At 40.5% G+C, this 23,412-nt stretch overlaps 1 protein-coding gene across 4 annotated transcripts; it reads left to right on the top strand.

Moving 5' to 3' along the window:
* The first annotated feature begins 6,098 nt into the window (after positions 1-6,098).
* LOC129776869 (CCR4-NOT transcription complex subunit 3) lies at positions 6,099-22,301 on the top strand. 4 transcript variants are annotated; one of them, XM_055782760.1, is made up of 12 exons: positions 6,099-6,827; positions 7,128-7,593; positions 12,789-12,886; positions 12,958-13,092; positions 13,150-13,603; positions 13,672-13,874; positions 13,935-14,226; positions 14,284-14,761; positions 14,838-15,513; positions 15,572-15,682; positions 21,061-21,270; positions 21,338-22,301. In XM_055782760.1, the coding sequence occupies exons 2-12, from the start codon at positions 7,569-7,571 to the stop codon at positions 21,434-21,436; spliced, it is 2,781 nt and encodes a 926-aa protein (XP_055638735.1). In that variant the 5' UTR covers positions 6,099-6,827; positions 7,128-7,568; the 3' UTR covers positions 21,437-22,301. The 4 variants fall into 4 exon arrangements, with proteins under 4 accessions (XP_055638735.1, XP_055638734.1, XP_055638736.1 ...); XM_055782762.1 differs by lacking the exon at positions 7,128-7,593 and having other exon boundaries at positions 6,100-6,827; positions 14,838-14,899; positions 14,972-15,513; XM_055782759.1 differs by lacking the exon at positions 7,128-7,593.
* Positions 22,302-23,412: the final 1,111 nt, after the last annotated feature.

Below are 23,412 nucleotides of genomic sequence, written 5' to 3' on the forward strand. Positions count from 1 at the left end.
ATTCTCTTTTCGCTATTCCCCTTCATTGTTTCTATTCTAGCGGCTGCATAAGTTACCCGTTATTGACAGCTCTGTTCGGGAAAGCACACAAATGAACAGAACAAATATATGGGAAAATGGGAATGCTTCCAATTTTCATCAATTTAAACCATATACAGACTATGGGATTGTAATGTATAGCATATCAAACAAATCTTAGAAAATTTCCAATTCAATTGGTATGCAAATCGTTCAAATCCGTTCGTAGCAAAAATAGTTATTAACGTTAACTTTATTTCATAAAAACAAGACCTGTTTTCTGATTTGGCACCCTTAATGTAAGACGTAGTCCTACGTCAAAAAATATAAAATTGGAGGCGATATACATACATCCTAGACACATTACTTGTATGATGTGTATAACTGGCATATGCATATGAAATTGGAGGCCATGGACATATATATGGGGTATATGATGTAATATAAACGATAATTATACGATTTATTTTTTCTAGGATGTATGTATATCGCCTCAACGTTTGCATGTATGGGCTGGCTAGGCGCATCATATACATGCAATTTATATTAATCATACTCGTATGTTTGTGAATATAATCTTCAAAATAAAATTACATTATACTAAACCTTCGTTTCAAACAATTTATACAGTAACCAAATCACGCAATAAACATCAAGAATTGCTGGTAATCTCTTATCAATATTTGTTCAAATTTAAAAATATGCTTAACTTAACCTTTGTTGACAACTTTTATGCATTCAATTAAATCGTACGATAAATCATATATAAACATAAACATTCCCACATTTCATCCTTCATTAAACACCTCGTAGTAGAAATCTGTGAGTATGCATACACTCTCCTACGAAACATAGTGGAAAAAAAATTATTCGTCGATGTAAACAAGCGGTGAAAAAGGAGACACTTTTCGACGAGTGATTTGTATGAAGTTCCACTGCCGTGGTTCGTGTATTATGCATAAATATATTTTCAAACGCACACACTTGAACTCTACTGTCATCTTCCAACAACAAATAACACGATCCCGTAATATACTCTCAGGAGTATAATACCAGGGACAGACATACAGCTGTACTTGCGTTGTACGTGTACAGCGTTGTGCAGGTACCATCGTACCATGACAGACATACTTTGGTTGTACATTGTACCGTATGTCAAACTAATAATAAATAATAATTATAAGAAATTTTCCTAATTTTCACCACATATTTCAATGAAAAAGGTTTTTATTTAACGTCTAAATTATCAAACACTTCAAAAAAGCCTCCAATATGAGTTATTAACATATGAGAAAATCAATGAAAAGAACGTTTACCAAGTGCTTTGATTCGGTTTGTTCATGCTACCCACCACCAACCGTCTATGGCGCTGCGCACCGTACAACTGTAATCATGTACAGCGGTAAAATAGGTCGGTACAGGTACAGCGATTGTACTGAGTTGCTTGCATGGTTCTAGCGCTGTACATGGTGACAGACATACAATTTTCGAAGTACAACGCTAGTACAGTTGTGTGTCTGTCATAAGTATAATAGAGTATCGATTTTCAAGAAATAAATGATTCGGTGAGTCTATATAACTCAATCAATTTAATATTACGTTTATTGTTGATTATTTTTTGTTCCAGCATCGCAGCCGTGGCCACACAACACTCAAAAACAAAACAAATGAAACTAACAGTTCTCTGGTAGAATAATGAAACCGCCCTGAAAATCGCCTGTGGAACCGCAGTGTGTGTCAGCTGAGAAAAAAAACCCCCCGATATCAGCGGCGGCGAATCCGCCTAATGTGACATCAGCCTTAAGTCCGATTGAGCTGATATTTTGCATAGCGTGTTTTCTCGAGATGGTGAACATTTTTATGGTGTAATTTTTTTTAATTCGAGATAACCATTTTCATTGGCACCCTAATATACAGCCATTCCATGTCAAACCGATATAGTGGTTCTCGAATTTTCGTAAAAAGTGGTAATTTTGTTCTGTTGATCCGTATTTTTTTTATTTTTTCATTAGGGTGACCATTTCCATTTTAAGGTGGTCCGAAAAATTACTTCTCTTTTATCCAAAATTCATAACTTTCGAACTACTACACCGATTTTTATGAATGATATATCAAATTAAAGGCAATGAACTAGCATTCCTTGCAAAAGTACTACATTTGCAAAATAAATTGAATTTTGTTTTCTTAATTATTGGTTATATTAGTTTTTTTATGGTATCGGGATCAAGGGTGCTATATTTTTTTATATTTTTTCAAAGGTTCATTGACTTTAATTTGATATGTCGATCATCGAAATTGATGTGAAAGATCAAAATTTAAAAAAAAAGTAATTTTTGGAAAAAAGGGAGAAAAGTTGAATTTTTGGACCATTCTAAAATAGAAATGGGCACCCTAATGAAAAAAAATGCGGGTCTAATATTTTGCGTTAAAGAACAAATCTACCACTTTTCACGAAAATCTGAGAACCACTATATCGGTTTGACATGGAATGGCAGCATAGATTGATAAGCAAGAATTTCTCTTCTATCGACGATTATGCACACATGTGCTCCACCCTTGGGTGATTTTTCGGATTTCAAAAATGACCATTATCATTGGCACTCTAAACCGTACGTTTCGCCTTGTATTTCGGAAAAACGACGAGTCCCAGAAAGTCGATTTTGACAAAAAAAAAAAAGTTTTCGATATTACAGCAGATCTCAACGTTTTATGCAATTTGAACACGTTTGGCAACAATATATATATTTTTTAATTCCGAAACATCGGGATGTTGTGTTATTAATAGCACAATATCCCGATGTTTCTTGCAGAGCAGAGCAGTTTCAAGCAGCGCGTGTATGGATGAAGAGTGGCCAGGACTCCGACCGTGAATTGATCTCCATTGCTCATGATTGTTGTGTGGACATAGTTATATCATAACAACATAAAGATGGTCAATTGGCCCTGAGTTCCAAAGTGGCTTTGAAGATCCCCATTTTGACTATAGCAATCATTAACAATTTTTTTTAAATGGGTAGATTAATATTGTTGAATAATTATCAATAACATATGAGAACAAGAACAGCACTTGTTCGCTAACTGGGCTGAAAGCGCAGCAGTGGCGTTGAGTGGAGCCTTCGCACCCGGGACGGAAGTGTCGGGCTGCACCTTCTCCTTATTCGATATTTGTATTGATTTATACCGAATAGTGAAATTTTAGGTAATGTAGGGGTGTTTTTGCACCCCTAGAATAGTGCAAAATTCCATGAACTAGAATGAATCTTTAAGCGACCCAATTCATCCAATCACAATTACAATTACAATTACAAATCAAATAAAAGTGTTCCAATAATCATATTGATGAAAAATATATCTGTTCGAATGGTTCAATAACGCGCCGACAAAATAAGAATATCCGTTGAAAATGGAACAATATCATACATTACTAATAATTTATTTTGAGTGCATCAGCTCTGAATCCGTGATACATAGGTGTACCCCTCATAAATTTTGGCAACAGTTTATGTTTGGCTTCCAACTAATTTAACTAACATGCGCCCAGTTGAGAAGCAGCCCAGTTAAAGAACGCCCATTTACCAAAAATGCCGTAATTCGACATTTTTGTAAACAGAGAGTTTGGGACCCAAATTATGGCTACAGATTGAAAGTCCCCACCAAACATCGACATTGTAACACTGTCATCACGAATGTCCAATTACAGGTCACAATCGCCTCTAATGCGTCACTGACTGGTATCTCGGTATGTGAAATTAGTAGTAACTTACTGCACTAAGTACTTCCTGAACTTTGTGCTTCCAACTCGTTGCTAGCTGGTTTTGCCAAATATAAACAAGCCTAGAATTTCCAAAATAAATCCACTCTTCACGCTAATCGCAATAGTTTGCTTCCATTTGCATTTATCAAGTAATCTCCCTTATGTCTTTCTGTTGGTTTTCCCATCTACTGGATATTTCCAATGACCTTCATACTGGTTCTATACCGTTTACCCGAATACCAGAACACATTTCCCAGAATAAAGTAGGAGAAATTCTAAAATAGAATAATTCCACGCCAAATCAGCCGGTCTCTGCCTTGACCTGAAAAGTCTGAAAGTCCCCACCAAACATCGACACTGTACCACTGTCATCACGAATGTCCAATTACAGGTCACAATCGCTTCTAATGCGACACTAACTGGTGCCTCGGTATGTCAAATTATAGGTAACTTACTGCACTAAGTACTTCCTGAACTTTGTACTTCCAACGCGTTGCAAGCCGGTTTTGCCAAATATTAACAAGCCTAGAATTTCCAAAATAAATCCACTCTTCACGCTAGTCGCAATAGTTTGCTTCCATTTGCATTTATCAAGTGGTTTTTAATTTCCTTTATGTCTTTCTGTTGGTTTTCCCATCTACTGGATATTTCCAATGACCTTTATACTGGTTCTATACCGTTTACCCGTATACCAGAACACATTTCCCAGAATAAAGTAGGAGAAATTACAAAATAGAACAATTCTACGCTAAATCAGCCGGTCTCTGCCTCGACCCTCTCCGAAATTTTGGTGACTTTTTACATATGTTGGCAGCTATCTTAAATTACATTTCTATTATCAGATGACCAATTTCTATTACGACTGGTTTTCCATAATGGCGTATCCAGAATAGATTAGTTTTGTTTCAAAAAATCATAACTCGAAATCTAAATGTCTGATTAAAAAATGATGTTATTGGGTTGTTAGGAAAAATAATATTTTGAATACACTGTTGAAAATCTTATTCAAAAAAATTAAATTTAATACAAACATTCTTATAGCTCAAAACATGTCTCCTTAGATATTTTTAATTTAACAAATTTTAATTTTTAATTTTACAAAGTTTAACATAAGATGGTGCCGTGTCGGGCTCACCAAAATGGTGATATGAACGCTCTGCTAAATCATAACCACTTAAGAAAAGGTATAAAATGGAATCTTAATACGATTTAACGCAAAAAAGTCTATTTGCCGTTTTGTCCTAGGACTAGCCGATCTCGAGATATTCAAGTTTGAATAATGAATATAATGTGTACCCAGAAAAATCCTTGGCAGCAAAATACCCAATAAGTGGGGGGTCTCCGTAGCCACATTGGTTGCGCGTTCGCTTAGTAAGCGATCGATCGTGAGTTCAAAACTCAGGGCCCCCATTGACCATCTTTGTGTTGTTACAGAATAACTACGTCCACGCAACAATCATCAGCGATGGAGATCGATCCACGGTCGAAATAAGATCGATTCATCCATACAACTGCTGCTGTTCTATAAATAACTCAACAATGGATCAACGACTGTCTCCGCTGTCCAGTCTTAACTGGATAATGGAAGAACAGATAGAAAACTCTTACGCCTAAATGGCTACTGTGTAAATTTGTACCATTTGCAATGGTATAGAAGGGAATACTCTAACGCCGAAAAATGGCAACTGTGTAATGTGCTAATTATAGATATGATAAATATGTGACATGTACACGATTCAAATTCAGCTCTGTTACAGCTAAAATGCTAATGAGCCTAAATTAAACAAAAGGAAAAAAAATACCCAATACCTTTGGTAATGCAAAAAATAGTAGAATATACATATTTTCTATACACATTACTAATCGTATGTAAAATGAATGTCAGTATTACGCACATCGCTACCAGAGGTTAGTATACTTCACAAGATAACATAAATGAATTTGAATGTAGTCATATTTGAAGACTGTGGTAAAAAAATTATATAATTCTAATATGTGCATTTCCATCAGCAAATGTAGCCGGTATTGAGTTCACGAAACATGGTTCTATTTGGCTAATTTCTCCTCGTAGGATATACGGTATAATACAGTAGTAAAAATTACTATAGATTGGGAGTATTTACCAAAAAACGTTATATTTATTAAATATTACTCTCAGTGTAGTACTTCGTTTGTGAAGGTTTTTTCTAAATAAAATCATGTTCTGAGACACCGCACACTTGTGAGCTTGAATTTACTTCTCTTGACGAAAATTTTCTGACACCTACCGAATGTCAACCAGCGGGCAGTGATAATTTTGACAACACATCACGAACACAAAACTCGGAGTCGACTCGTAAAGAAAAAGAAAGAAAAGGTCCGTTCCGTCGGTACCATCGCATACAGCAAAAGTCCAATCAACTCTCTGAATAGCACATACAGTTTTTCGCACACAGAGTGTCCCCGAAAAACGAACGAAAGAAAAAGTCAAATATTCGTGGTAGAAAAAGACATTTTAATCCGTTCCGTTCCCGTTTTCCGAATGTGATTGTATCCGCAAATTGTTTGCGTTCTAGTCCCTGTTTTACTATTAGTAATAATTAGCGGTACTCGCGCGATTCGGTGTAACAATAAAGAACGCAGTCCGAGAAATTGCTCCACGACCATCACACACGGCCATCTTGAAAGCTGATCCCCTCGTCTTCGTTCCAACACATACGTACACACATACTGCAATCAACGCATTATTGTGCGACGGTGTCAAAGATACAGCAGAGACCATTGGACGGAAGAAGGCCCGGAGAAAAATCGGAGATCCACCGATCTCTTCTACGGCGAGATTCTGGCTTATTTTTCGTTCCGTTCGTTGGAATTCCTCCGGATTGGGTGAGCCCTAGTGTCGAGTGTCGGTTTGCCCCGAAAGTAAAGAAGTGGTGCTTTGATAGTGGCCAGCAGCGAACAGAGGCAGCAGCAGCAGCAGCACCACTCGGAGGTTCCTGTTTTGTATGTCTAGATTATGCCTGCTCCCTGCGACCAGATGTATACATAGCCATGGCTGCGACGCGAAAGTTGCAAGGTGAGACTCAATCGTGTGTGGTTGTTGGAGAAAGGTTCCCAAAGCAAACGCTATTCTTTTTTCGCTGTATTTGCTTTAACTGGAGTACAAGTAGTGCAAACGAAATCTCTCCGTTGTCGCGGTTCGCAAAATTTGCTTCATAGCTACTGCTGCTGCTCACTTTAGGTGGCGGAAAGCATGTGCAAAAAAGAATGAATTTTCGATGGTGATAATGAGCGATAATTGCTTTTCAATTATTCGCTGTTTTTGGATGAGCATTTGCTTGATTTGTTTTTTTTTGTTTTCTTTTGTGTGATCTAGTGCCTGTGAATACATTTTCCGTTGAAAAGTAGTGCGATTTCCAAATTATTCAGATACGAAGACGTTGGTCTTATGAATTAGATCAATTAAAGTCTGGTTTCAACTTAAGTGAAAGAATTTTCAAGAAAAGTGGGAGTGCGTTTTAGTTCATATGTTGCAGATATATGGTCTGGATATGTTTCCAGTTCCTTGATAGTTTTCATTCGAAGCCTATTGCAAGCGCACATTTTGAATGGGAAATGTTACATGGATTGTTTACAAACCTGCTGTACGAGTGTAGTTGTCAAGCATCTATTCATTTTTTGAATGAGGTAGTGGAACAATACTTCCCCCCCCCCGCGAGAATAATGAAAGGAACGAAAGATGTCAATGGATCTGAGTCAATCAACTAAAATTAGTTGTCAACGGAATATATTTTAGTAGGCCTGTACCAGCCGTAAGATGTACAGCAGAAGCGTAATTAACCGTAAGTCGATGGCTCTGTGGCCAGTTCACATTTGCGCTGCTATCATCTGAGGACAATCGGGGACAGTGTGTTAATATTCTACAGTTGATTCCAAACCAGCTTCAGATTTGCGAAGCTTTTGCATTTCGAATTGTCAACGCGAGATCACCCGTCGGATGGTAAACAGCGCAAGTGTAAACTTGGCACAATGAAATGTGTTTATTTGATGAGGTTCTGTTGCGTAAATTTTTTGCCATTTTGTTAGCATTCATAGGACTTTGTAACCTTGTTTCAAAATAAGAGCAGTAGGGCTTATTTTCATTCATAACAGAAGCGCTTGGATTAGATTATCCATGGGAGTTAGGATTCTTGAATTTCCAATCGGCACAGTTATTGAAGGTGGTCTAAAATTAGAAGCTTGGTATCTAAACATTGTATTCAATAGTGGAATACGCAAAAGAAATCTAATTGAAGATTAGCGATCATGTTGTTAATTTCAGGAGGAACAAGAAATATTAATAACAAATATTACAAGACAGAGAAAATGTTACTTATATTTTCGTTATTGATCACATTCTGCATCGGGATGTTTTAAGAATAGGATACGTCACAGAAATGAAATGTTCATTATGGATTCTATTTGGTTTTGATTAGATAAAACCAAAACACGAGCAAACAAGTTTGCACCTATTTTCTTAGTAGCTTTAGCCAACAAAACAAAATATTGTTATTTTTTTTATGTAATTGAATCTATCGGTAGCATATTCAGAAAATACAAAATCACACTCAGGATTCTTCCTCAACGGTTTAACATGAAACGCGTCCTGTAATATATGCGCAAGGTATCTGAACTGCGTTTAATTATGAATCTCCCAGGCAACCAACAGCCAATTTAATGGTAGATAGCTTCAACGGAAACGAAGGCTTTTGAATGAGAAGGATGCGGCTTGCGCAGCCATGCTGCAACATGTGATCAGACAGAATGTGGAACGAGACCGACCTAAGCGAATGCAACAAACTGATCCCCTCCAGAAAGTACGTTGTCCCGAACAGAAGGAGCATGAAGGGATAAAGCAGGTATATTGTTCTCAAGGATTGCGGAAATCTTTCAAGGAGATAAACGCCTTGCAAAGAGGTTTTGTGTCGCAGATTAAAAATGGCATGGAAAAAGGCACCATGATGAGCAAATGTAGGAGCGAAAGTCAGAAAGTCATACACTTACTGAAGTACAGTGCGCGGTTCTCAAAGCTAACAGAACGGAGGCAGGAAAAATTGGAGGAGGAAGATGACAAAGATCTCTTCATCGAAGTACCCCGAGAAGCACTTATACTTATAAAGTTGTGATGGTAAAATCAAAGGCCCATCGACCTCCCCCCCACGAAAAGTGCCCGGAAAGATTGAATTAAATACTTAAGGATCTCTTCCCGCAGCATGAATCGTCGAGTTGGCCACGTCCATCATACGGCCCGGGAAGAGAAGAAGTCGAGAGAGTAACCACGGAAGAATTATTAGTTGCAGCAAAAAGTTTCGAAGGAAATAATCCGCAGGGCTTGGCGGTATCCCCAACTTGGTGTCAAAAGCCGCCATATAAGCGAACCCAAATATGTTGCAAAATTGTCTGGACGAAGGGAGTCTATCCTGGTATATGGAAGTCAGAAACTTATACTACTGCCGAAGGCGAAGAAAACACCAGGAGAGCCGTCATCATACAGGCCGATTTGTCTTTTGGATACACTTGGTAAGCTTCTGGGGAAAATTATACTAAACAGGAAAAATCTACTGTGAATGCTACTCTGCGAAATAGTCGAGAAAGCGCTGGAACAAAAGAAGACGTGGTAATCGATTCTGCGTCATAGGAACAGTGGACGTAAAAAATGCGTTCAATCATGTCAGTTGGGAAGCCATTGCAAAGGCGTTACACTAGATGATGGCATCAAACTACCTGATCGGGATTCTAGAGAGCTACTTTGAAAACAAGATCTTGCTCTATAACACGGGAAAGGGAGAAAAGAAGTTCAATATAACAGCGAGTGTTTCACAAGGCTCCATCCTGATCCCAATACTTTGTAACAACACGTTGGGTTCGCAGATGATGTCTCTCTAACAGTAACGAGCGTGACACTGGAGGAGGTGGAAATGTTGGCTATCGAGATGATAAAATCGATAGAGAGCTGGCTGCATCAGGCAAAACTGCAGATAGCGCATTCACAAGACTGTAATCATCGTTGGGGATCACACAGTTGTCTCCAAACGGCAAATTAAATACTTGGGTAATAGACGACCGACTTAACTTCAGGAATCATGTGAATTATATCTGCGAGAAGAACGCAAAGGCCTCAACGGTGATAGCCAGAATCATGCCGAAGAATGCCCGTAACAGAATGCTAACAAACAGCTTAAGGACAACAAATCATCTGGAAAAGATAGCATCGGAGCAGAACATATCAATTTGGACCCGGACAAGTTGTTTAATTGTCAGCATCGTCTGGTTGTCAGAATTTGGGAAACAACAGCTACCGGAGGGGTGGAAAAATAAGGTTATTTGCTCTATCTTCAATAAAGACAACACTGTGACTATGAAAACTTTCGTGCAATCGGTCACTCACAAAGTGCTTTCCCAAATCATCTTCCGTCGTCGATTGCCACTGCGTTGATTCAATAACACGAAAGGAGCTATGGACAAACATGGATGGAAACGGCTTCTCCATTAAGCTGACAAAACTAATTAAGGCTACGATGGATAGAATACAGTGCTGTGTGCAAGTATCGGACGGGGCTTCGCCAAGGTGATAGTCTCTCTTGTCTGCTATTCAACATTGCGCTAGAGGATGTTGTGAAATGAACGGGGTTTAATTTGCGTGATGCGGTAGATCCAGTCAATTCATCTGCTTCGCTGATGACGTAGACAATGCCGGTAGAACATTTGAGACGGTAGCTGAACATTACACCAGACTTAAGCACGAAGCAGAGACAGTTGGACTAAGAATCAATGCGTCCAAAATCAAATATATGCTGGCTTCCGAATCCGAGTACGACAGGACCCGATTAGGTAGTAGTGTAGTGACCGACGGTGATGAGTTCAAGGTAATGGACCAATTTGACTACCTTGGCTCAATAGTAAAGTCTGACAATGATACCAGCCGCGAGATCCGGAGATGGATTACCAATAGGAGTCGTTCCTACTATGGTCTCCAGAAACACTCAAGGTTAAACAGACTTCTTAACCGTGTGAAATGTTCTCTGTATAAAACGCTCATAAGACCGGTTTTTCTCTACGGGCACGAATACGCTAAGAGGACCTGGGAGCACTCTGAGTCTTTGAACGACGGGCGGTGTGCAGGAGAACGGCGTATGGAGGCAAAGAATGGATTACGAGCTCACGCAACTCATCGACGAATCCAGTATCCAGAAAGTTATCAAAGCTGGAAGGATACGATGGGCAGGATATGTTGGAAGAATGTCGGACAAGCAGCGAGCAAGGTGGTTAGACCAAGTGGAACAAGACATGGTGAGCGCGGGGTGTCCGCGGAATTAGAGAGAGATAGCCGAGTTAATTGGAGAAGGATTGTGACAGTAAGAGGCGACTCCAAGCTAGCGTATCCACATCGATATTCAGATGAGCTGATCCAGCCAGTAGCTGTGATCAACAATTAACAAAACCGAACGCTGCTTAGCAGAACTTACAGAGCTATGACGATTAGCACATATAGTACGAAATCCATGGAAGCTGTATTGAATAGCGGGAATGATTCCCATCGATATTGTTCCTGCTGAAGACAACGCGTGGTACAAAGAAAGTGTTTCAACTGGATTGAACACCAACAACAGCAACAGTAACTCGATGCGGAAGTGGCAGCTGGAGTGAAACAACACTTCAAAAGGAATATGAACCCATAGACTGATCCCAGACAAATGGGTTACCAGAAAGAGAGAGAGAGTTTCTGTCAGGCCGTGGTTGCTTCCCGAAATATCTCTACGGGTTCGGACAAGCGAGTACACCCTATTGTCCCCATTGTGCCCCAATAAAGGAAACGCCGATCCACGTAGTGTTCGACTGCCCTCGATTCGACCAAGAACACTACGAAATGCTCTTACCTGGTGTCGAAATTAGCGTGAGTATTGTGAAACAAAAATGTGCAGCGACGTGAGCGCATGGAACGCTGTAGTCAAAGTGATAGAATTGTTAATGCTAGAGCTTCAATGTAAATGGAGAGATGACCAGAGAATGGCCCAGAGAAATGAGTGCATGAGCGCAGCCTCCACTTGAAGTAATACCGAACGGTGGTCCCGGGGGAGAAAAAGCCAAGGCGCATAGGGAGTGGGTTTAGTGAGTGAAAATCTCTTACTCCCCTGTCAGTATGGTGAATGGGATGTTTTTGGAAGATTCCCGCCTGCTACAAAAAGTGGTGCGGATTTCAGACGATCCATTGAAATCGGGACTTTGATAGAGTGATGAACTCCTGTCAAGGCAACAAGGTCCAGTAATCTCCGATCCCGTAGCAAGTGTACAATTAGTAATGCCTTATGAGATCTTTAGTACGCTACAATCAAGAAGCCTGAACGACACACAAAGAGGACTTTCAAACACTTGGTGTTACCGAAAGTCAAATGCACAGGATAATATAGAACGATGTACACGGATGGGATTATGGAGAAAGAGAAGAAGCCACGAACTGATTCAACTTTACAGTGAACCCAGTGTCAAGAATGTTGTCGAGGTTGGGCGAGTGCAATGAGCGGAATATGTTGATAGAATGCTGGTCTATAGTACCACAAGATTTGTGTTTGTAGCGAAACCGTCGAGCCTTTGAAATACTTGGCTCACGCGAAGCAAGAATTAACTTGTGAAGTGAAGTGGTAGGAGAACTATAGCTATGGTCCGGGTTTATTGACGAAATTGGGCTGTGGAAGAGATCGTATCTTAGAATAGGATATATCAACATGTTAAATAGAAAGAGGACGTTTACGGTTAAAACGGTTTTCTTGTGTCAAGTGGATACGTTAATATTTAGTTGTAATTAAATTTAGAAAACCAAAATAGCTGAGAACATTTTAATATTATTTGATTCACTTTGCGACAGTTCCGAATTAAGTTTTGTAAAAGTGAATAACGAATCCATAGGAGCAGAACTAACTTACATCATTGAAAGATTGGAAATTCAAACGAACCTTCGCAGCACACGATTCATACAATTGACTAATATTGTTTATTCCAGGTGAAATCGACCGGTGCCTGAAGAAAGTCACTGAGGGCGTAGAAACGTTTGAAGATATCTGGCAGAAGGTACACAATGCCACCAACAGTAATCAAAAGGTTGGGCCCCTCTCTGGCAAGATCGTTATGCACCCTCTTCTAATGTCTGCTTTCTCCTATTATTGTCACAGGAAAAATATGAAGCCGATCTCAAGAAGGAAATCAAGAAACTGCAGAGGTTACGGGATCAGATCAAGTCATGGATTGCATCCGGCGAGATCAAGGATAAGAGTGCGTTGCTGGAAAATCGACGCCTCATAGAAACGGTGGGTTGACAATGCAGTTGACGCTTCTCGCGTTCTCAACTAATTATTTTTTTGCAGCAAATGGAGCGATTCAAAGTGGTGGAGAGGGAGACAAAAACAAAAGCATACTCGAAGGAAGGTCTCGGGGCCGCGCAAAAGATGGACCCGGCGCAGCGAGAAAAGGAAGAGATTAGTAGCTGGTTAACGTCCTCGATCAGCTCGCTGCAGATCCAGATCGATCAGTTCGAGTGTGAGGTCGAATCGCTGATAGCCGGCAAGAAGAAAAAGCTCGACAAGGACAAACAGGAGAAGATGGACGAGCTGAAGGGGAAACTGGAGCGGCATAAATTCCACGTGACCAAGCTGGAAACGTTGCTGCGGATGTTGGACAATGATGGAGTGGAGGTGGAACAGATCAAAAAGATCAAAGAGGACGTCGAGTACTACATCGATTCCTCTCAGGAGCCGGACTTCGAAGAAAATGAGTACATCTATGACGACATCATTGGCTTGGATGAGGTGGAAATTTCCGGTGAGTGCACAGTGTTGATAATCACTCGTATCTTCCTGTGATTTATTTGTTTTGCTTCCGTTTGGTAGGCATTGGGGCATCGATTGGCACGGAAAGTAATAACAGCAATGAAACTGCCGCATCTCCAAGCAGCTTAATCTCCGGCACCAGTCCTGCGCAATCTCCAGTGCTGAACTGTAGTGCGAGTACGCTACTCAACTATAGCAGCGATGTTTCAACGTTGATCGACGGTAGTATGAACGAGAAACGGCCGAAAGATGTTAAGATTACGGTACGTATTTATTCGATCTCAGCTTGCAACTTGTTAATAATGTTCAAATTATTGCCGTAGCCGGTGAAGCCAACTGCAATCCGAGCGGTTGGTAAGCTTGACCTTAACGCGCCAGCGAGCACTGCCGGAGTAATTGCTGTGAGTAACAACAGTACTACCAACAACACGTCCATTAACAAGTCGGGACTGATCAGTTCGACGCCTAGTAAGACCCATACGAATGCTGCCGCAGTCGTCGCGGGGGCTCTTGTACCGATTAGCAGCGGTATCGTGGCACCCCAAGCACCAGTCGGAGGTATTACCCAAACAATTATTGGTCCGGCATTTGCAGCCGTTGCAAAGCAGCATCCTAGTAAATAACGTCCTCGGTTTGTGCATAATACATATAACCATTCCATTCCGTTTCCAGAAAATGGCTCTATTCATCAGGCCAACATAACGCCTTCGTCGACGGTATCCTCTGCACCGAGTAGTCAGCCATCTGCTGTCGTGGTGCCGAATGCGTCTGGTGCAGTCGTTAGTAATCTGAGCCAGATTGTGAACGTATCTCAACCTACGCTTAGCCAGCAGCTGCAGGTACAGCAACAACAACAACAACTGCAGACCACACTCGCATCCGGTCTGTTAACGAATGCGGCAGCAGTGGTGGCGGCTGGTAACACCGGCGGCAGTATCCAATCGCAACCCCAACCGCAGCAGCAATCCCAGCAACAGGTTCTGGTTCAAAATTCCATACAACTGCCCCACGGTGGCGCTCTCTCGTCAACGGCTTCCGGAATCGAGAGCAATCATGTGATGACGACATCGTCTGCGTCGACGATTAGTAGTAGTGCGACAAATATCTTGAATAATTGTGCTTCTCCTGGGAACTCGGCTGTGAGCAGCAGGTAAATTTTGCGCATATTGCTTTTTGATTATTGATCATCCAGTAATGAGAATGTCTCGATGATTTGTATGTTGCAGAGCATCTCCCAGTCTAATGTCCCCGCAACAACAACAACTCTTGAACGGTCCTGCATCACTCGGTAAGAATGGCACCAATGCAGTAGCAATGCATTTATCAAGCACTTACCCGATGTCCACATTGAAAAACTTAGCCCAGGAAGTGACTAACCGAACAAACTGTTTGGAGGCTATCGAACCAACTGCTGCCGGCGGTGGCGGTGGTGTTGGTGGTATGGTACCGCAACAACCCTCGCAAGTTGGTGGACAACCTCAGCAGCAACCTCCCGCGTCTCAGCAACAACCCCAACCGCAGCCCGATACGAGACAAGCGGGTAGTCAACCTGGTCAACAGCAACCTGGTACACAGCAGCCGCCAACACAAGCACAGCCACAACAGCAGCAGCAACAACAACAGCAGCAGCAGCAGCAGCAGCAACAACAGCAACAGACGTTTACTCTTGTGGACTCGTCTAGCAATGCTAATGCTCTGATACCTACGCCGTCATCTACTGCCATCAGTAACGGGCCGAACACTATTATCAACACCAGTTCCAATATCGTCTCGAATTCAACCAATCCGAATCCCACAAACACTAGTTTGAAGGTGAGCGGAACAAGCGAAGCGCACATACCGCCGCTGTTAGGAGTCGCACCACTCGGACCATCGCCATTGCAGAAAGAACACCAGATACAAGTATTTGCCAAGATCCATTGTTTCTTCTTATAACACTGATAATCCAAATTCTTTTCAGTTCCAAATGATGGAAGCAGCTTACTACCACTTGCCAATGCCAAGTGACTCGGAACGACTGAGAAATTACCTGCAGAGGCAACCTGTGCAAACACCGCAACACTACCCACAGGTTAGTTCGAGGCATCATTGCGATGCGCGACTCACGAAGATAATTTTATAATTTTTTGATTAAATTATCAAGTTCATGTTGTTCCTCATTGCTGGAAGTTTTGATTTAATTGGATTTAATGGGACTCAAAAGGCTTTTGCAAAATCTTTGTATCTTAAGACTGATCTTTTGTTAATGTTCTGCCAACGATCATTGTGATAGATATTGATTTGAGATTCGGCTAGCGAAAATCAATCTGAAAAATCTAATTTCTTAATCTGTTTCGGAATTATTATTGTCATCTTTCAGTATGTGGGTGCGAAAGATTCCTTGAAGGTGGATAACTAATCCCGAAAAGAAAAGTGTTAAAGCAAGAATAACTCCCAGATAGGCCGATTATTGAGAAGTAGTTTCTTCCAACTTGCCAAGATTTACTGCTTGCTTGTTGGATCAGATGGCAAAGATGTCCTCGGGCCATAGCTCCAGGCCAGCGGGAAGGAAGTCGTTCCGTTGAAGATGCCGAAATGTTTGTATACCCCTTTATCGTCGGGCGGGAGGAACAAGTATCTCCGTGGTTGATCCATTGTTTAAACGTTAGATCCTGACGAATAGTTTGGTATCTTTTAAGTAACAGAAGAGCGCTGCTACTGTAGCTGAACCGTCGCTCAAGATGCCTCGTACACTCCTGCTAATTACACAAAAATTTCGTCACTTCATTTCCTGCGATGCAGCTGTGTCCGGAAACCCACATAAGCATACCTGGCCGCATCAATAGCAGCGGCTTGGAAGATGGGACTGTGGTTGTCCCCAAAAACACCGGCCACCTTACCCAAGAAGACCTGCCATATGTCTTCCGTGTTTTTTTTTCTCTGAAAAGCAACCTTCAACTTCTGATATTCCTTTTGAGACGAATATCTGATCGCGTGTAGACAGTATTTTTCTACCCTTGAAGTGTTCTAGCAGACCGGCCGAGCTCGAGCTTAAATGCTAAGTCAGAGCATTTAAGTCTGGCAAGCACGATTCAAATTCTACCATTTTCTTCCAATTATAGAATGGAATGCTCGAAAATTCCAATTAATTTTTCATCGATTTTAGTGTTAACGTATGCATTAGAAAAATGGACTAATTTCGGATGGCGATGAAAAAAAAACTACAAAAGATAATTTCCTTAAATCCTACGCTCATTAAGCCTACAACAAAAATTATTCAAGGCTGTTGATACGCAGCAGCAGCACTGTCAAGCAACTTGATGATTTTTTCATACTGCCAGCTGCCAGCTGGACATCCTGAGGCACTTTATGTCCGCCAGATATTCTGATTCTCGAATACACTACGAATACACTTCACGCTGGAAACGGAATGAAACGTAGTCGAGATGACAACGGTACGGTGTCGACATCTGGATACGAGATTAGTTTCCCATTAAACTTATTATAATATCAAATTATCTTCAGATGAAATTTTTGTATGAGATTATTATATCACATGAAGAAAACAAAGTTTTCACTCACATTGAATACCAGTTTGATACGAAGAAGTTAATTTTCATTAACGATTTTTTATTTGGAAAGTGCTCATTCTGCCTGAAAATCCATTATTATCTTCGACACTTCACTAACTCGTAAATCGTAGTTCAATGGCGTGCCGTTTATTTCGTTTCCACCGTGAAGTGTATTCGAGAATCAGGCCCATAGCCAATCTGGTATTTACAACATCCTCTCCCTGCCGCTCCTTAAGCCGTGAGATCGAAGCAACCGGCCAAATGGTGAAGAAGAATCTGGCCAAAATGGAAATTTTTATGCGGAAGCCTCAGACGAGACCGGCCGTATCTGAGCAGCAGACAATCACCCAGAAGGAGTAGCTTGAGGTACTGGTGAAAAACTTCTTTCTGGTGAAAGAAGTGAAAAATTTCTTTTTCACTGGTGAAAAACTTTTTTTCGTGTTTATATTCATAATGAAAGACAAGACGTACTTGATGCTAGAATTCAAAGAATGGCAGGGGACCGGATACTTTACGTTCCCCAGGTAAGCGATGGCCACGAATATATCACCCAAATCAAGTTCTCGTAGAAGGTCACTCTCTGACGAACGAGAAGGGAATGTCCAAGCCGCTCTTCTTTCGAGTCATATGCTGAACTGAGAGATATACAGTACGAAGTGCTTGCCGGAAGTTGCGAAGGTGATGTGGTCTTTATGCCAAACCTGCGATCAGCCCATTATGTCAAAAGATCACTGGAGGATGGATCGGCTGGAGATAAACATTGTCGCGAAGACCGCCAACCTTCGCAACATCCCCCAGCTGCGACCGGTAGAAAACTTTTGGGCGAATGGCCAAAATGCAGAGACAGTCGACCACCAAAGCCACGAAAAGGTAAAAGAAAACACCGACATGCATCTTTTCATCGGCCATGGTTGAGGTTCCGGCCAACTTCCGTAAAACCTCGCGTAACGCGGGACGTCTGGTTAGTTTAGCCTACACTAATTTCTAAAAATAACACAGCGAAGTCTTCAACATTTTCTTCGAATTTCCTCACTACAATTTCTCATTTTAATTCGTAACTTCGTAACAGGAGAGTCGACAAAATTCATAATCTGATTTGTCGGAATTTTCATTCTTCATTGGGGTAAACATTCTATTCGGGTATTTGTAACATTCGGGTGAATGTCCTCTCGGGTATTTGTCATCTGGTAAATGTTCATTCGGGTATTTGTAACATTCGGGTGAATGTCCTCTCGGGTATTTGTCATCTGGTAAATGTTCATTCGGGTATATGTTGCATTCGGGTATTTGTCACATTCGGGTATGTGTTACATTCGAGTAAATGTGCTTCGGGTAAACGTGTTTCGGGTGAATGGATGAATGAGACACAACCCCAAAGATGGATGGATTAAAATAAATCCTTCAATTTCGTGTGGGATGCGGAGGAATGTTAAAAGCACTGGCTTTCAAGCTTATGAAGCGTTGATGTATCTTGTGAATAATCCTTGATCCTTCCCTCATTCATTTAGTTCAAAAATTGGGTGGAAAACGATTCGAGAGGCCTTTGACGGATTTTGGACGTATCAGTAAAGGCATCGTGCACAAATTACGTAACGCTAAAAATGAGGGTTTTGGACCCCCTCCCCCCTATGTAATAAAAAGTAACGCAAGACGAACCCCTCTCCCCTTTATGTCACGTAACGCTAATCTGTACACAAACTCAGTCGTTTGAAAATTTTATACCTGATATCTGCACAAGTCGGATCAAATGTTCACACGGAAGTTCTTTATATGCAAGTACACTGATGTCGCTTTTTTCGCGGTTCTATTTTACCTGGCTTTTTCTACGCGGTTTCTGGAATTTACGCGGTTTATTTTTACGCGGATTTCGGAATTCAAAATGCTAATTGATGTGACATTTCACGAAATAAGTTTTTATTGTATCACTGATTAGTAGCTGAGAAATAAAAGAAGATACAGATAACATGATTGTAGCATGCACAAAAATTGATATATTGGAACACTGCATAGAACTACTTCAGCATGATCGTGGTGCCCTTGCTTTATTTTGCATCCTGCAATAACAGACGGAATAAGCTTATATTTTCCAGCCATGACAAAATCATGATCCGATAGATTAACGCGATGTTCGAGATGCATTAAGGGGGTATTCTAGTGTAGAGACACGAATTTCGGACGCTTTTTCGAACTCCGTAAAAATAAAACAAAGAGTATTTTTACGATCGATTGTATCATTATTTGTTCTTCTATCTTCTAACAATAACCTCTACAAAAGTATATTTTTTATAATCTTACTATTTTTAAAAATTCGGGAAACGTAAGAAAAAACGTTTTAAATCGCATTTTGTTTTTCAAACAGCCACCATTATGTCAAAAAAGATGTCCTGGACTTGTCCGAGGTTCATGCGATAGCGGCATCTTTACTGATTTAGAATTTGTTCGATTTTCGTGTTTTAGATAACCAGAAGGGCTGGAATCGTGTACGCCATGGCACAACGTTTTTTTTTATCCCCCTCACTTCATCAGCTTGTAACTATTCTAATTATGAATATTTGTTTTCCGTTTATTTTTTTTTATTGTTAAGATAGATAAACAAATAATGATATAGTAGATAGAAAAAATATTCTTTGTTTTTTATTCGGAGCTCAAAATGTTTTATTTTTTCGGAGCTCGAAAAATTCGAGTCTCTATACTAGAATACCCCCTTAAGCGGTGCCTGCTTACTGCCCATTGCTTTATCATCTTGACTCAGGAAACACACTTCTTTTTGTCTCAGAATCGAAGTTAGGGGCGCGTGAATTTATCCAGGAATAAAAATGGAATTTTGTTACGTAACGACCACGGCTACCCCCCCTCCCCCCTATGTCACATTAAGTAACGAAGCGCGGTGAGCCGGCCCAAACCATCGCCAAGCCCGGATTGACGGCCAGGAAGGTTATGCTGTGTGTTTGGTGGGATTGGAAGGGAATCATTATAATTATAATTATATAATTATTATAATTATCATTATTATAAGCTGCTCAACTATGGCCGGACCCTCAACTCGGTACTCTACTATGAGCAGCTTGACCGTTTGAAGCAGGCGATTGACCAGAAGCGATTGACCAGAAATGATCAATAGGAATGGTGTTGTTCTCCACCAGGACAACGCTCGGCCTCACATATCTTTGATGACCCGCCAGAAGCTACGGGAGCTCGGATGGGATGTCCTATTGCACCCACCGTATAGTCCGGACCTGGCTCCAAGTGATTATCATCTCTTCCGGTCCATGCAAAACGCTCTTGGTGATACTAAGTTGGCCTCAAAAGAGGCTTGTGAAAACTGGCTGTCTGAGTTTTTTTGCAAATAAGAAGGGGGTTTTATAAGGGGGGGATAATGAAGTTGCCTTCCAAATGGCAACAAGTTTGCGGACAAAACGGCGCATATTTGACTTAAATTGGATAATTTTAAGTATGTTGAATGGGAGGCGATTTAGCGTAGTGCCTCTATGCCTCTCACGCTAAAGGTCACGAGTTCAATTCTCACTCCGACATTCTTCCAAAAATGGAAGTAAAAAGTGACGAACCAGCCAAAGAGTAGAAAGTCACTATAATACAGCTAAAAAAAAAGTATGTTGAATAAAGCCTCAAATTTCGATCAGAAATACGACATTTCTTTTTCCCCAACCCTATATATACGGTTTATTTTCGGATGATTTACAAAATGTGACTACTTTCTACTCGAATCTCTGTCTATTTTCTATATATACAATAAGTATCTTTGGGAGCTGGGACCGGCACTAATATTGTGCAAGCTCTCTTGATGCGCACTGCGCAGAAAGCGCAGCAAGGAAAAATCGGAGCTCAACGTGTTAAGCACTAGCTGTCTATAACCGCAACTTCCTTCCTGTCCTTTCAGCAACAACTTCCACATTCTGATACGATAGAATTTTTCCAACGCCTTTCGCCGGAGACGTTGTTCTTTGTGTTTTACTACATGGAGGGCACCAAGGCGCAATATCTGGCAGCGAAAGCTCTCAAAAAGCAGAGTTGGCGATTCCACACCAAATACATGATGTGGTTCCAGCGCCATGAAGAGCCGAAAATCATCAACGAAGAGTACGAGCAGGTGAGTACGGGAAAGATAGACAATAGTTTCATAGTTGAACCACTAGTTTTGTTTTTGCTTCCATCAGGGAACCTACATCTACTTTGACTATGAAAAGTGGGGCCAGCGGAAAAAGGAAGGATTCACTTTTGAATACAAGTACTTAGAAGACAGGGACCTGAATTGATCTACAATGATTACGGAACACCTTTTTTTAAAAATATTATAAAAAAATGAAAACAGATTAATAAAAATCGAAAAATATAAAGAATATTTGAAATCAACACGAGATCGAATCAAGTTAAGTAAGAAATCGAAAAGTACTGTATACTACTCATAGCACGAGCACACTTCCGTAATCGCGCAAAACATCAACGTCTCGTGCGGCCGATTTTGTGCTCATGGTCACTTTTCGGTGAGAAGATTTCTTGCTAGTCGAAACGTGTATTGTCCCTGCTTTCGGTATTCGTTGAAGCAAGGTCCCAAGTGGAGAGGAGAAGAAAGATGAAATACTAACCACTTTCAGCTGCCGATTGGTAATCGAAATTGCTCAGAGCGTCGCCCAAATAAAACACTCGACACAATGTACCAGCACCCACGCATTCGGTTGGTGAGTTAATCTGTCGGTATCACACTATTGGTTTTCGATTTCGTCTGGCTACGAAAAAGTCACCTTTATCATATTATCGCTTCTTAAGCTGCCAATTATTGGATCGATGTATGTTTCGTTGTTTTTGTTCACTTGAATTAATTGTTCCTTCAAATGCGTTGTTATACAAATTTATGAAATTGAGTTTTTGAAAATCGAGTTTTTTTTCGATCAATAAAAAGTTTTGTAGCGATGTGACATGTAAAATAATCAACCCAAAAACATAATACTAATAGGCACACACACACTTGCAGAAAGAGTATATAGAGAGGGTATTCATTTTGATCCCTCAAATTGTGAATCAGCAGAATCTTTTAGCATTTAACGTATGACAACTAGTTTTGCTTAGAGATATTATTGAGATAAAAGTAACATTGTGAAAAAAAAACGAAAACTACAAAAACTAAGCTGTTTACAAATCGCAGTATATGGAAAGTCGTCCCCATTGAAACATTTAGGAACGTACAGTAGAACAAAAAATGGTTGAAAGTCATTTTATTATTACAACGCACCCTATCATCATCATCATCACCCATTGAGCGCAGAAAAGAAAACAATTCAGATACAATTTTTTCGAACAATTTAGTAGCGATAGCTGTATTGTTCGTTTTTTACCGGAAAAAAATTGCTCCTTTCATAACGACCGGTAATCTTCTGTAAACGTATTGGAGCGATAAAATATGAACAATACATATGAAGAACACACACACACACACACATCCGCAGAATTGTAGCCCAAATGTATGAAAGTGGTTAAGATACGTTGTTCAATTGATATATAAGGTAAACATACCAGAGAACAAGAAAAGAGAAAAATGAAACTGCATTCAAATGTGATTTATAAATATAGATAAAATAAAACAAAATACACTTATATATTTAAAAACACAAATACTTGTTAATGTTTTTCGTCGGAGTAAGCAAAACAGCATGATTTTACAAACAAAAATGTGAAAATAAAAAGAAACGGAACAATGAAGTGTAGTGAAGTGTTTGAGTAATTTTTTTGTGTTTGTCGTGAACCAAGTTGTTCGAAATTTTATCCGAGCTGGTTGATGGTTGACGAGGGATGAAACACGTCCGTTCGTTCAAGTGTCCCTTTGCAGAACTTGGATGCTTCGCGGAAAGGTGTTGTAAAACAACTAGGCTTGCAGTTTGCTAATTTCATCATGGAAGCATGGAATATCCCATCAAGGCGAGCAGATGTCAATCGTTGCAGTGGGGAAGGACAATTCGAATGGCTCTGATAATATCTGGGCACTAGAAAAACGCGCTATGGTAAGGCGTGGTACACAAATTACGTAACGCTAAAAATGCGAAGGCACTGCGTCCAGGAGCATTTGTAACAAAGAATAAGGCATCAGAAATTCAGGCATTCGTACACCCCTTCATAATCGAACCAATGAGAAAATGCATTCGAAGAACAGTGTCTTTTTGAACGAACTGTAGCGTACATTGACCACTGTATTCAACTGCTTCAGCATGACCAAGGTGCCCTAGTTACGTCCAATGGT

This window comes from Toxorhynchites rutilus, chromosome 3 (genome assembly GCF_029784135.1).
Source record: "Toxorhynchites rutilus septentrionalis strain SRP chromosome 3, ASM2978413v1, whole genome shotgun sequence".
Lineage (NCBI taxonomy): Eukaryota > Metazoa > Arthropoda > Insecta > Diptera > Culicidae > Toxorhynchites > Toxorhynchites rutilus.

What these genes read in the sequence shown, in the direction of transcription:
- LOC129776869 (XM_055782760.1), top strand. Translation starts at nt 7,569, where the DNA reads ATGTACAGCAGAAGCGTAATTAACC. An exon ending in AACTCGGCTGTGAGCAGCAG is followed by an intron (nt 14,762 to 14,837) that starts GTAAATTTTGCG and finishes TGTATGTTGCAG; the next exon opens with AGCATCTCCCAGTCTAATGT. An exon ending in AGAAAGAACACCAGATACAA is followed by an intron (nt 15,514 to 15,571) that starts GTATTTGCCAAG and finishes AATTCTTTTCAG; the next exon opens with TTCCAAATGATGGAAGCAGC.